General features: G+C 43.6%; 1 protein-coding gene across 1 annotated transcript in view; it reads right to left on the bottom strand.

Moving 5' to 3' along the window:
• Positions 1 to 12,906, bottom strand: part of CCDC85C (coiled-coil domain containing 85C) — a 115,566-nt gene that overhangs the window by 37,980 nt on the left and 64,680 nt on the right. Inside the window, exon 2 of the mRNA XM_082058853.1 lies at positions 7,653 to 7,729. Within this exon, the coding sequence (XP_081914979.1) occupies positions 7,653 to 7,729 (77 nt within the window). The remainder of the gene's footprint in view (positions 1 to 7,652; positions 7,730 to 12,906) is intronic.

Raw genomic sequence — 12,906 nt, 5'->3', positions numbered from 1 at the left:
AGGCTTAGCAGATTTTACCATGTAAAACCACTCTTGCAAAAATATTTTTATTAGTATCTCAGTGGGGCACAGGCAATAAAAGCAGTGCAAGTTTCAAACCTCGCCACACTCTCTGTGGCAACTGAGGCAGGGAACTATATTATACTGTTAATATTCAAGCATCTGTATTTCTCCCCCCCCCTTTTTTTTTCAGATCAGCAGAGAAAGATCAACCCCATAACTCATGGGAGACTCAGATAATCAGTTCAAACCAAATTGCAATACATAATTATAATCACACAACTGGCAGGCTTTGCTCAAGAGAGAATATGGGCTGGCACAGCTGAGATTCAAGCATCACAACCCACAACCCAAACAGAAATGAAGCTCAATAGTTAAAAAGCCAAATGGAGCTATAACCACTGACATTCAGTGTAGTCTGAGTCTGGTCTGTGGCTTGTACACGATGAGTTTAAGAGCCTCAGACTAAGGAAGCCCACCCGTGGCTCATTAGCACCAAAATCAGTCTCTTCATTAGGGATGTCAAAGGAGAAGCTAAGAGGCGCTGGCCAGTTCCACCAGGTAAGTAAATGTAGATGTGGGTGTAGTATTAAGCACATGAATAAATTCACTTTTTAATGAGATAATGTGGATATTCTTTAAAAGGCTGCTACAAAAATTTAGATTTGCATTTTGGGCTTCATGAAGAAAAACAAACAAACAAACAGACGGAAAATTTTGTCACAAATTTATAATTTGGGGTAAAGCCTCTTTTTTCAGAAGCAATTAAAGATTTAACATCCCCCAAGTTGTCTTCAGATACCAGACACTGAATTTTTCTTGAGCTGGTCTTGAATTTGGCATTTAACCTATTGCAAAAGTCTGCTGTTAAGCCTCTGTAGCTATTGCTTTGTTTCCTCTTGAAAATATTTTCCAGTCTTTCTCAGATGGTTGGCCACTGAGAGTCTGTGTACTTTGAACTCCTCTACATGTTACAAAGACACAAAATACTGCTTCTTCATAGTTTGATCTAACTGTAATGAAGAGCTTTTTTCCTGACTCTGTCCTTATATACGGAAAAAAAGTGGAATTTAGTGAAATTATTACAAAGCTGGTTAAGTACAGGATACAACTAATCCCACATTTCACAGCTGGAGGTTAAACTGAGCCTCATTAAACCCAATGTTCTTGCTCACCCACAACAGAAACAAATGGGGCACGGCAGAGCTCTGCGTGTGCGCGTCGCTCTCACACTCGCGCTCCTGCACAGATATTCAGCTCCAGTCCTTCAAAAATTTTGAGTTAAGTTGCAAGAAATTATGTGATTGTCTCAAATTCCTAATATTCGATAAACACAGTGTGTTTTTGTCTATCTGTTGTTGGACTTCTGGATTCAGAACTTCTTGAATTATATTTTGTAGGTTTTTAGGGAACTCTATTTATATGTGCCAGGTGACATTTTTAAAAAATCCCTTGATTCCACAGGTGACAACCCCCAGAACACACAGTTCACCACCCAGCTTTCATGACAAGTTGCAAAAGCTCATTTCTGTCACTGATCCTGCTTTTTAAATGTTCTCCTTCCCATGAATGGGAGGTGAATACCAAGAGAATATCTGTTTTGGTAGGTGGCAGTCCAAGATCCCGATGTCCAAAGTCAACAAAAGGAACTCCATTGTCTTAAAGGGCTTGAAAGTATTTTGGATGCCAGTCTCAGACATCTTTGAACTGCTCTTACAAAACTGTACATCTCTTATTTGGGGGGGAAAGACATTTTATTCAATAAATATATTTTGTTTACTTATATCTCAAGTCAATTTACTTAACAGCAAATTGGTCAGATCAGTCTTGTCATTTTAATATGTAGAAGAAGGAGGTGAAATGAAACACAGTTGGACATAGATTTGTTTTGCATGCTATGTTTTCTTGAAGCTTCTGTCTCCACAGCTAAGGAAGCTACACTTGGGGGAGCCTGCTAACATTTTTTTTAATTTAAGCATGCAAGAAACGCAATGCAATTAGAGGCCCAAATCAGGGTTTGAAGAGTGGTCTTATGAAAGGTCTCATGAGAGAAGGTCTCATGAAAATCTAGTTCTGTGTGAGCTGTACTGCATGGGATCCTACAGAAAGTATTATCATTGACTTGAAAGGAAAATTTGGATGAGGCCTCAAATATGCACCTCCTTTTTGATTAGTTAAAATTAATATGCATCTAAACATTTAAAGAGTGCATAAAAGCAGTAATATAGTAACCTAGGGCACGTTCCCATCAGTATTCTGAATTTAAATAGAGACCAAATGCACCGAAAAGCTTTCATGTCTGAGTTGCTCTCTGTTACAAAAAAATCCAATTTCCCTTGTGAGACCTTAAATTAAAGCAATTATAGTAATCCTCCTCACATACAAACAGTAGGTAGACTTTGGGGAAATAAGACAGGTTTGTAATTTTGTTCTGCTTGTGGTGAGCACGTGCGAGGCTCCTGGCACAAGCCATGGCCTCACAACAAAACTCCAGTTCAAGGAGAAGCCCAAATGTTAAGACCGAATAGCAACTCCAAGAGGTAACACCATAGGCATGAACTGTTAATGGCAGACTTGGCACAAAACCGACCGATAATAAAACAACAGAGGAAATTGCACTCCAGCCAGCACGTTGTAGGCTATTTCTTTTTCTCCTCCATCCTCTGCTCTTCAGGAAGAGATCAAGATCTCCACTGAATGGAATTTACATCTTTGTTCTTTGCAGTACTAATGATTCTCAGGGTCTCTTAAATCCCAGGGTCCATTTTTTAGTTTGTTTGTTTTTTTTCTTATTTTCAGAACAATATGCTAGAAACTGGCTGCTGATTGCATGTTTGTGCCAGGTTCACATTTGCTTAAGAAGAACTGAGGCAGTTTTGTAGATACTCTTACCATGGAAGCTCCAAGCTCAAAAACCTCAGCTCTACTAGCAGTGTTCACAGGTATTATTTACTATTATTTTACTATCGGTACAGCTGCAGCCTCATTTTAACTCAGGCTAAGCGTGCAGTTTCTTAAAAATAAGACTAAGCACAGTTTTCAAGACTTTCTAGGGATGCTCTAAAGATCTTCCAGGGATACTCTGAAACCCATTCAGCTAGCAAGGCAGATACTGAAATGCTGTGAACTGCTGGTAATACTGAAGTCTATTTTGTGATTTTAATTAAATACTCTCATGTTCCTCATAAATCCCAAGGGTCATTCCCTCCATAGAGAAGAATTTTTTGTGTTTCTGCTCTGTACCAGGGGACCTGAAATTTTCCTTGAAAGGTGAACCAGGACCTCATTGTCAAACATCCAGTTACTCAGAGTGCCACCTGCCCAATATATCTGCTCTGTTCAAAGCTGGGCTTTTTGAAACAAAGGTGTGCAACACGCTCTCGGCTTCTCTGAGTAGGAAACTGCCTCTGGGACTCCTGTTCTGAAGGGAAAAGCCAGACCCAGCTCAGCAGAGACTATACACCAAAAGAAGTCTCAACAGCCAGCCATGGTGCACATGACTTGGTTATGAGAGAACGGGGTCCATAAAACCTATAAACTTCACTTTTAGTTAAAAGTGCCTGATCCTTGCTATTGAACAGAATGGCCTGAAAATCCAAAATAATGTGAATGATGGCCAAAAGTTTGTCACTGTTATTATCTCTAAAATGTATGCATTAGTTATAAAACTAACCAGAATTGACGTTTGGAGCTCCTGATGCTCATAAAAACAGGTTTCTCTAATCTTCAGGCAAAAGAGTGTAATTACAAATTCATTTTTAGTTTAAGGAGCAGTGTCGGGTGACTTAAACGGTCTGTCTTCTGCTTGGACACTTTCAGCTCAGAGGAACAGAAAGCAAATACGGTCTCCCAGTTCGGGGATTATATTTCAGTAATATGGAAGGTACCCTCACCTAGTTAACCAGCAGCCACAAAAGAGAGGTTAAGACCAGCTCTCCTGGGCACTGCCCACAATGACACAGAGGAAAAACAGGAATTCTCCCACATGATGTTGCACAGATTAACTGCATGCACACAGTAGAACTTAGGGTACTTCTTCCCCAGAGAATGTGAGACTATGAAAGTGATGTCTCTGAAGCTCTCCAAAGATAACACCCAATGTTCCACAGAACTTATGTTCATCTTTACACCTCGGGTAAAGCTTTCAGACACCAGCTACACTTGTGAGAAGTGCTGACACTGTCAACCCAGGACGCTGAGGTCCTGACCTGCTCTGTGGGGTCTTTGCCACTGTGGTTACACCACAGACAACCACCAGCACAAGTAAGCAGGAATTGAGGGGCCATTTCTGGCAGCAGCATTTGCTTCAGCATATCCCCGAACAATATAAACCAGGGCAACAAAAGCTGTGTGTTGTCAGAATTGCTGCCAGGGATTTTGCCAGCACAGTGATGTAATCCAAAAGTGTGACTTTCTAGTTAACACTGCCGTGCCAGCAAACATTATAGTGTAAACCTGAGTCAGAGAAAGGTACAAAACCGGAGTCGCTTCTCCACAGAGAAAGGAGAATGGGAACAGCGATGATTCCTGATGGGTTAGAAAAGTCAGAAGAAGATCATTTCCCAGTGGGAAATACATATTTCCTTCCCTAGAAAGCAAAATAACTTGAAACCAAATCCATATATGGGTGTCATAAATAACATCCACTTCTCCATTTACCTTCCTCCCACTGCAAAGTGTGGCTCATGAGATGGTACTTCTTGATCTCCCAAGAGGAGGAAAAGCTCTCTGCATTACTTGTTCAAATGAGTCACCAGAGCAAGACATGGGTGAATCCCGGCATGCCTGCGCTGTGGGTAACACGTACAGCACGGAGCGCCCGCCTCAGCACCGGCTGCAGAGCTCTCACCTCTCCCACTCAGCTCTTCTTCCCAAGTGCTTATGGAGAAAGGAGATGTCGGGAGACAGGAGAAACAGTTCAGGCTGGGGACCCCTGCACTGACTTAATTCTGCGCCTGAAGGTGGTACAAAACCACCACGGGTCAGCATAGCTTCACACCCCAGACGCCACAGAGACAAAGCAACGAATCTCGCTCAGGATGCACCAGGTAGCAAAGGGGCATTATGTCACTTGCTTCTGTAATAGAAATCTTCCCATAAAGCTTGCAAGATCATTTGCAGCACTGGCCTTCTTGGGTTTCTCTGGATGAAGCACTATTTCAGCTCTATGCTTAGCACTTGGAGAGAAGCCAGGAAGACTTCCATAACCACCACTGATTTGTTAATCCCTTAATGCACAGGCACTGTTTGTTACTTAGGACGTCAGGTTTCATCACTCCTCAGCACGCTCATGATAGAACTTCTTGACACCAGACTGCAAATATTATTGCAAAGTCAATACTCCCAGGGAGAAAGCCAAACCAAGTTAAAATGTGACTTTGGTGTTGACAAGCCAGTTTGGTATTGCAGAGTTTAAATTGCCAGGATCATCTGGAAACTTTAAAAACAGGAGGAAAGTTTGCCAGGATCCTTTTTTGTTGAGTCTTATCCCAGGATCTGCATGGTAACAGCTAAACATTTTCCAATCAGATGAAGGAAGAAATAATATAGTAAGTGGATTATACTTTTCCAGGAAAGTGCTGGGAGCAACATGTCCATATGCATATGGACCTATACAGGTTTTTCTCATCTTCCTCATTCAAAGAGAAAAAATCTAAATATAGGTTTGTAGCATGAAGCTTTGGAGGTGACCATAGCTCAATATTCCTGGGGTATTCACCCAGACCATGGCAGCTTCCACACTTCTGTTGCACTAAGGAGAGCTGTCTCCATGCTTACAATAAAAAAGAAGAATTTCCTGAATGCAATCTAAAATAGGTCAGATCCTGGTCCTTTTGGAGGGCCATTGAGACATTGCACAGGGGCTGCACAGAACATCGGAGCCAGGCTGGCCTCAGTGGCTGCTGCTACTAGGGAGGCAGCTGGTCCTCTCCAGAGCGCAGAGCTATTTTAAGACCATTTCCCCCCTCCCAGATTCAAACGTTTGCAGTGACACAGCCTGGAATGGGAGGACACCTGAGGACAGTTGTGCCTGTGGAGGAAAAGGCACAGCCTTCCCACCGAGAACAGCAGGAGGGTGAAGGGCTGATGCGTGGGGCTGCTTTAGGCTCAAAGACCCCCAGACTAATTGGGCTTCATCCTCCTGATGCAATAAGCCCAGGCAGCTATTCAGCCCCTATTAATTTACCTCCCATTAATTACCAGCCACTTTTTTTTGACCTCATAAGGCAGATCTGACTGGGTAATGTGCTGGGCTGTGGCAGGATGAAGGGCACATTGAGCCTGTCCCCTGAATCCATGAGCATCCCAACTGCCCACGCACAGCCCGTCTGCTTATCAATAGCTTCAATTAAATAGTCTCGGGGTTTCGACCGACACCAGCTCTACTCACGAGTAGGGTGAAAGACAGAGGGAGTTAAAATCAAATTAGCAATTGATTAATACATGAAGCCACTCGGTGGCAGTTGAGCAGTCTTTTGGGGTTTTAACCCTTCAGCAGCCTGTGAGTTTTGCTTCATGGCTAGCGATCCCAGTGAGTACACGGGAAATTTGGGGTAATCTTTTTAAAAAAGCTCACAGTCAGGTCAAAATGTGTATTTTAGTAAAAATCAGGTTTGCCAAAATTATTTTCTGGAAATTTCAGTAAGCATAGAGCTTTTTCTCTTTTTTTTTTCTTTTTAAAGAATGTTTTAGAAACATGATCCTGGAACAGTCTATTTTCAGACTTGGTGAAATACAAAGAACACCACAACAAAGACTGGCAAAAAAGGTATTAAAAAATAATAATCAAGGGGTTTTTTCACTTCCAGTTTTTATAAATGGAAAGAATCTGGAACAAAATGACTGTGAAAATCAGTGTTTTAAGTAAGAAGCAAAGTATAGAAAAAACCTTTAATATGCCATGGAAGTAGAACAGTCCAACAGTGAAAGAATGCACAGAACAAGAGAAAAAGGATAACTCTTTCCAATAGCTGAAATAGACAGTGTTTCACTGATTTCAGCAAAGCTGCCTCTGTTTATACCAAGTGCTCTGTTTTACAGGGGATCCAGGGGACATACCAGACAGAATGTTTTCTTCTGCTGCTTGACATTGCAATACACAGACAGGTAAGCACCAGGAGTGATCAAAAGCCCGGTGGCATGTGGAGTAGACTTTGAAGGGCAGATGCAAGCAAAAAGTGCCAGTTTAGAGAGGTCTGCTCTTTTTTAAGCGTGATCTCAAATAAAAGCTGAGACCCAGCACTGCACAAAACTATTCCCAAGGCTGTCCTTTGACTACTGCCTCCTCTTTCAACAGGATAAAAGTCTATGTAAATGGGCAAGCAAGACAAAATCCTACAGCAAGGGCATAGGCAGTGCTGGACCCTTGCTGCACCCCTGAGAGCTACGGTGGAACAAGGCGTTCTGCAGGGAGGCGTTAATGCATCTCCAAAACACACACGGACACTAACAGAAGATTTACTTTTCCTTTTTTTTTAAAAAAAAAGGAGACCAAATCCTATCAGTGAGGGGTTGACATGAAAAGGCCATTACGCTCTTCTCCTAGCAGGCTGTCCACTGAAAGCCCTTGTGCATTCAAGTGGGCAGTCAGACAGAACTGTATGGAAACAGGAGAAGAGAGCCACATTAATATTAGGCAATAAAAAACCTACCTGGGAAAGAAGCTTGTTGTCATCCTCCAGCAATTTCACTTTTGTTTCAAGTTGCCTGATATAGTTGGAAGACGAATCTTTAGGAAAAGAGAAAAAAATAGGTTTAAGCTTCTTATGTTACCGGCAAGTACCATCAGACAGTGATATGTTTTCTCATTTTGTGGAAGGCAAGTTTGGGAAAGACCTAATGAATGAAACCCCAAGTGTATAGCGTGAGAAGGGGATTCTGCCAAAAGCTTTTTTCACTAAAAAGCTGACATTCAGCAACAGCAATATCTTCTGTGAATCTGTATCAGTGCCACCAGGTTGGGGGTGGGGAGTACAGAAGTGAAGTTGAAATATTGTGTTTCATAATTTTACGGAAGTAATTCCCTAGCTTTGAAAGCCATTTACATTAATCTAAAATGCACCCAAAAACTCAACAACAGAACAAGATGTTTCCTTTTAGGTTTGAATAAACAACCCCTCCACACACGTGCCTTTTTCTTTCAGAAACAACTGAAAAAGCTCACAAAAATAAGCTGCTGGCACAGGTCTACAGGGAGGTCACTGCCACAGCTCCCAGTGCTGTAAAAGGGCAAGAAGTGGATACAGCAAAGTCTCAGAGTGGCGGTGTGCAGACAGCCTGACGTACACAGCAAATGCCTACCAGGGCATCTGTTTTTTCTGAGGGAAGCACGTAACACTAAACAGAAAAATACCAGGACAATAAAATAGAGAATACCCTCACATAAAAAGGTAATATTCAACCAGAAGAAGTGTTAATGGCCAGTTTACCATTGCAGTAAGACAGCAACACCAGATGGGGTGACCTAACGTAGAACATAACTTGCTGGGCAGCTCTGTCGGTGGCTTACTACTCTCCAAAACATCTGTTTTTTGTTTTGAAACATGCTTTGAAGCAACACATTTGCAAATTTCACATCGAAGAGAATAAAAGGGCCTGGGAAAACATTTTCTTCATTGTAATTCTAGCTTAGCAGTTTGCAATAGTTCCTTCAGTCCTCCTGGATGTTTGCAAAATTCTTCCTCCAGTTGTCATTATGGTAGCAGAGGCTTGTTGCAGCAGGAGGAAGTTTTGCAGTTTAAGGATATGAAAAAACCCAAACATTTTCCCCACTGCTAAAAGGGCTCTGCAAAATGGAATTATATTTTACCTCATTTCATTTATTAGGGCATGACTGCAAAAGCCACTACTCAGCCACAGGACTCCTTGCTGAGCGTGAATCAGCGAGGAACCGCACTGATGCCGGTCGGTGCACATTGCTGATTGCCAGCACCTGTCAGGATCAGCCCTGCCATGGTCAGCAGGCATTGCTGCCTGCACCGCTGCCTGCACCGCTGCCTGCACCGCTGCACACACAGACACGTGTGAGGTTTGGGCTGGCTCTGGACTGAACAGCTTATCTTTGCCTTTGCCAGTAGCCGCTGAACACACTTGGCACAAGCCCGAATGCCATTTCTTGGCTGCTCTGGGGGCAATTTAGCAGAAGAGCCAAAACTCAAGCTACATCTAATCACTGAGAGTGTTCTGACCATTCAAGAGAAAAACTGGAATATGCTTGAAAAAGTGCTGCCATAGACATGTGCCAAACCCCACATAAAGGAACAGCAGGACAGATCAGAATCAAGTGCCCATCTAAAGCACAAACACTCTCAGAGGAAACATGCTCACTTTTTTGTTTGGACTGTGTCTTGTCCAAATGAACCCTCATGAAAAAGTTTAAGAAGACACCGTAGGAAGCTATGTAAGTTCAGTGAGCAGTTTAAATAGTGGTAAGGTTCACAGCAACATCACCTTCAGCTACAGGGACCAAAAACTCCCTCTGCACAACAACCACCCCAACGTGGCAGGACTCTCCAGGTCAGAGGGGAAGAGGGCAAACCAAGTGGGTTATAGGATCAACCCACAGCACCTTACCCATGAAGGCCTTGTGCCAACAGTGTCATGAATTCAGTCATGCATATCAAATGGTGGTGAGTATAATGCTGTAGAAGATCAGTGCATAAGTCAACAAGATTTCAGCATCAGCTTGAACAACTTGCTGAATTAGTAATGAACCTGTCCTCCAGTGTGGTGAGAGATGAGTTTGAGATTCTTACATTCAAAGTCAGGAGAACCATGGACCCTTTGGTCTGACCTCCTCTGTGCCCCAGGCCACCACACTTAGTTGACTTACCCCTAAATGCAGTCCAGGAATAGCCATTTGGCTAAACAGTTCCCAGAACAGTCTCGAGCTCTGTCTGAAGACAACCAGAGACTCCACACCGCTCATGTGCTGAACACAACAGCCTCAATCAGTAGATCTGGTCAGATAAGGTGCCCTCGCCCGCCTGCCCTCCAGCTTCACCAGTACAGCATGCTGCCAGGGCAGCAGCAGAGCTGAGCACCTCTAAACCATGAATGCAGTGATCCTGATAGAGCGGGTCCTGATTTTTATCTCAAAGTATCAGTGCATTCAAAGCAGCTTCAAGGAAGGATTCCAAGCAACGTCAAAGGAGATGCTCAATCCACACCTGCCTAGGTATCAGAGATATGCCTCTGGACCAAGCGCAGTCTCTGCATGCATAAATTGCACAGATAGTAACAGTTGCATAAACAAGGGTAAAAATGCTAGATAATGCTAAAAAAGATCTTGATGTGATGTCAGTAACAGATAAAGGCTCCCAGCACTGACCAAGCCCGGTGCCTGTTAGCAGTCCAAGTCTGTTTCCCAAGTCGCAGAGAGACTGGCATATGCAGTGACCCCCCACGCCTTTGTACTCTTAGCACTACTGTTTGTATTGTGGACCACCAAACTACATCATGTGCAAAGAACAGCAACCAAAAAAAAAGCTTATGGGAACTATTTCTGATGCTAAAAAGCCCTTTCTCACAGTTCTGTGAGGACAGAGAAACTGCAGGAGGTTGTCTCCAGCAGCTCTGTGTTCAAGCACAGTGGGAAGTTACCTGTGGTGGAGGCTGGCACCCTGAATCTCATGAGCAAACTCTTCAACATGTGCTGGTTGTGGGTTCCAGCACTGCTAACAGCTACAGGAAATTAAGGTTAAGCAGATGAATGGTGACACAGAGCTGTTGTGTTCAGGCACTGAACGTTACAAGGACCAACTGGTTGGGTGACAGAAAGAACTGAGCATGGCTGCCAAATAAAAGGAAATAGAGGGAATGATTTCCTGTGTCTGATTTCAATTCTCTTGCCAAAAAAAAGGGTACTCCTTGGGAAGGCAAGCCCTGCATCCCCAGGAGCCAGTGCACACCACAGCTATGCCCCCGTCTTGAAAGCCTACTCTGAGATTTGCTGGAATTTATCAAACACCAATGTTCAACCTCAAACCATGTCCCATGTCTGACCTCAGCCAAAAACACCCACAGCAACACACAGAGAAAAAAAGCAAATGAGCTGTTTTGTCAGGAGAAGATGATCTGTGTCAGGCAAAGGCTGAGAAACAGTGCTCAGAGCCATCACCATCCTCTCTGTGCCCTCAGAGATGAACCACCTCCATCTTCTAACTCTGCCTGTGCTGGGGTTGGTGCCAGATGAGTCATTTGCATCTTGATCTCAGGTTTAAAAAATCCCATAACTCTCATGACTGCAGGCAGTAAGACTGCCGAGCTGAGCAGCGAAACCCCAGCAGTCTCTCCCACATTAGATCAAAAAACACATTCCCAACATTTTTCTGCCTCTGACCTTCCTCTTATCAGTGAATTTCCCTCCCTTCCTGCCTCCCCCAGAGCCATGGAGCAAGGACAGCCCCACTGACCCACCCAGGAGAGGCAGCAGAGCTGGACCACTGATGGCTCAGACCCTCTTATTCCCTTCATTAGAAATTAAATGAATGGTCCTCATTGCCTTGTCAAAGCCTGCCGCCAGCTGTGGGGAATATTCCATCTTCACCAGCCCAAAGGCACTCTTCTTGGTGGTACAAGTAGCTCCCAGACTTGGGTGCTGGGGTGTACACCCCCAGCACACCCGCCCGGCCACCACCTCGTGGCACTGACTTCGAGTCCACCCACGCCTGCTAGTGCCTTGCTGGGGACCTGACACCTCATCCTGCCCTGGCCAGACAACCACAACAGTTGTCTCTGCATAAGTGCGTCACAGTGAAGGAGAGGTACGGTATCTGGGAAGCAGACAAGGATGGTGGTCAAGGACGCATGATCAAGGATAAGCTTTTTGGGAGGATGCTCTGGCACTCAGTGCCACCTGGGATGACAGTGGGGCCAACATCTTCCTCCAGTTACTCCTCAGGGCCACAAGCACCAGCTGCCTGAGCAATGGGTACCTTAGTGGACCAGAAGGCATCAAAGGGAAGGAATCTCCCATCAAAACATCTCACCTCCCAGCCAACACCCTCCCTGTCGCAGCCATCAGACTTGGTGCAGAAGATGTGGTCGGGGAGAGAGCCAGTGTCATGCCCTGCCAGGCTGCTGCTCACAACAGCAAACCAGATGAAAGCCACAATCACCACCAGCCAATGCTCACTTATACAATGTAAATACTTCAAGCTAAAATGTTCAGAGAGTCATAAAACCTGAAGTCTCATTTCTTTACAAAGCTTTTAAAAACTAACTGGATGTAGCTCCTCACACTATCTCTAACGAGAGGTAGAAGAGTTGCATTGCCAGCCCAGAAAGGAGCATTACTGTTATTATCCACCCTCCTCAAGATTTAGTGTCTTAAAAAATATACTTCATCTGGAATGCGGTGTAATTCAACTTGGATGTAATCTAGCTGAGTAACTTTTCCCCACATAGATAAACCACTTAATACTCATTACAGTTAAATTGAGGCAAGACAAATCACTCTACCTTGTTTAACTCAATGGCCTCTGAGAGAGCAGGGAACCGCCTGGTTCCTGAAGCTCTTTTAAAACATAAATTAGAAACTGTTTTAACAAGCGAAACAATCTTTCAGCCTGCAGTGCACAGAACAGTGTAATTTTAAGACACTTGGAGACACTGGAGCCTTTCTGGTTCTCATCTGAGATATCAGAGAAATCTGTCAGAGAGGTAAAAAAGGTGAATCATACATTTATTTTGACAGTAGCAAAGGAAATGTTTATTTCCTTGTACGTCATTTCTCCAAATCACAAGTGCACAGAGTGTTCTGTGGTAACTACATGGTCGGAATCAAGACATTTTTATTTAAGACCTTTTTATACTGAGGCCTTAGTGCTTAAATGAATATAAGGAAAAAATGCAATCCCTTTACTTAGGGTGGTTCACAGCAGAAATGCAAGAAAAGATTACTGT

This window comes from Streptopelia decaocto, assembly GCF_964273445.1.
Source record: "Streptopelia decaocto genome assembly, chromosome: 7".
NCBI classification, from domain to species: domain Eukaryota; kingdom Metazoa; phylum Chordata; class Aves; order Columbiformes; family Columbidae; genus Streptopelia; species Streptopelia decaocto.
The sequence above is the reverse complement of the archived record's forward strand: the minus strand, read 5'-3'. Positions and strand labels throughout refer to the sequence as shown.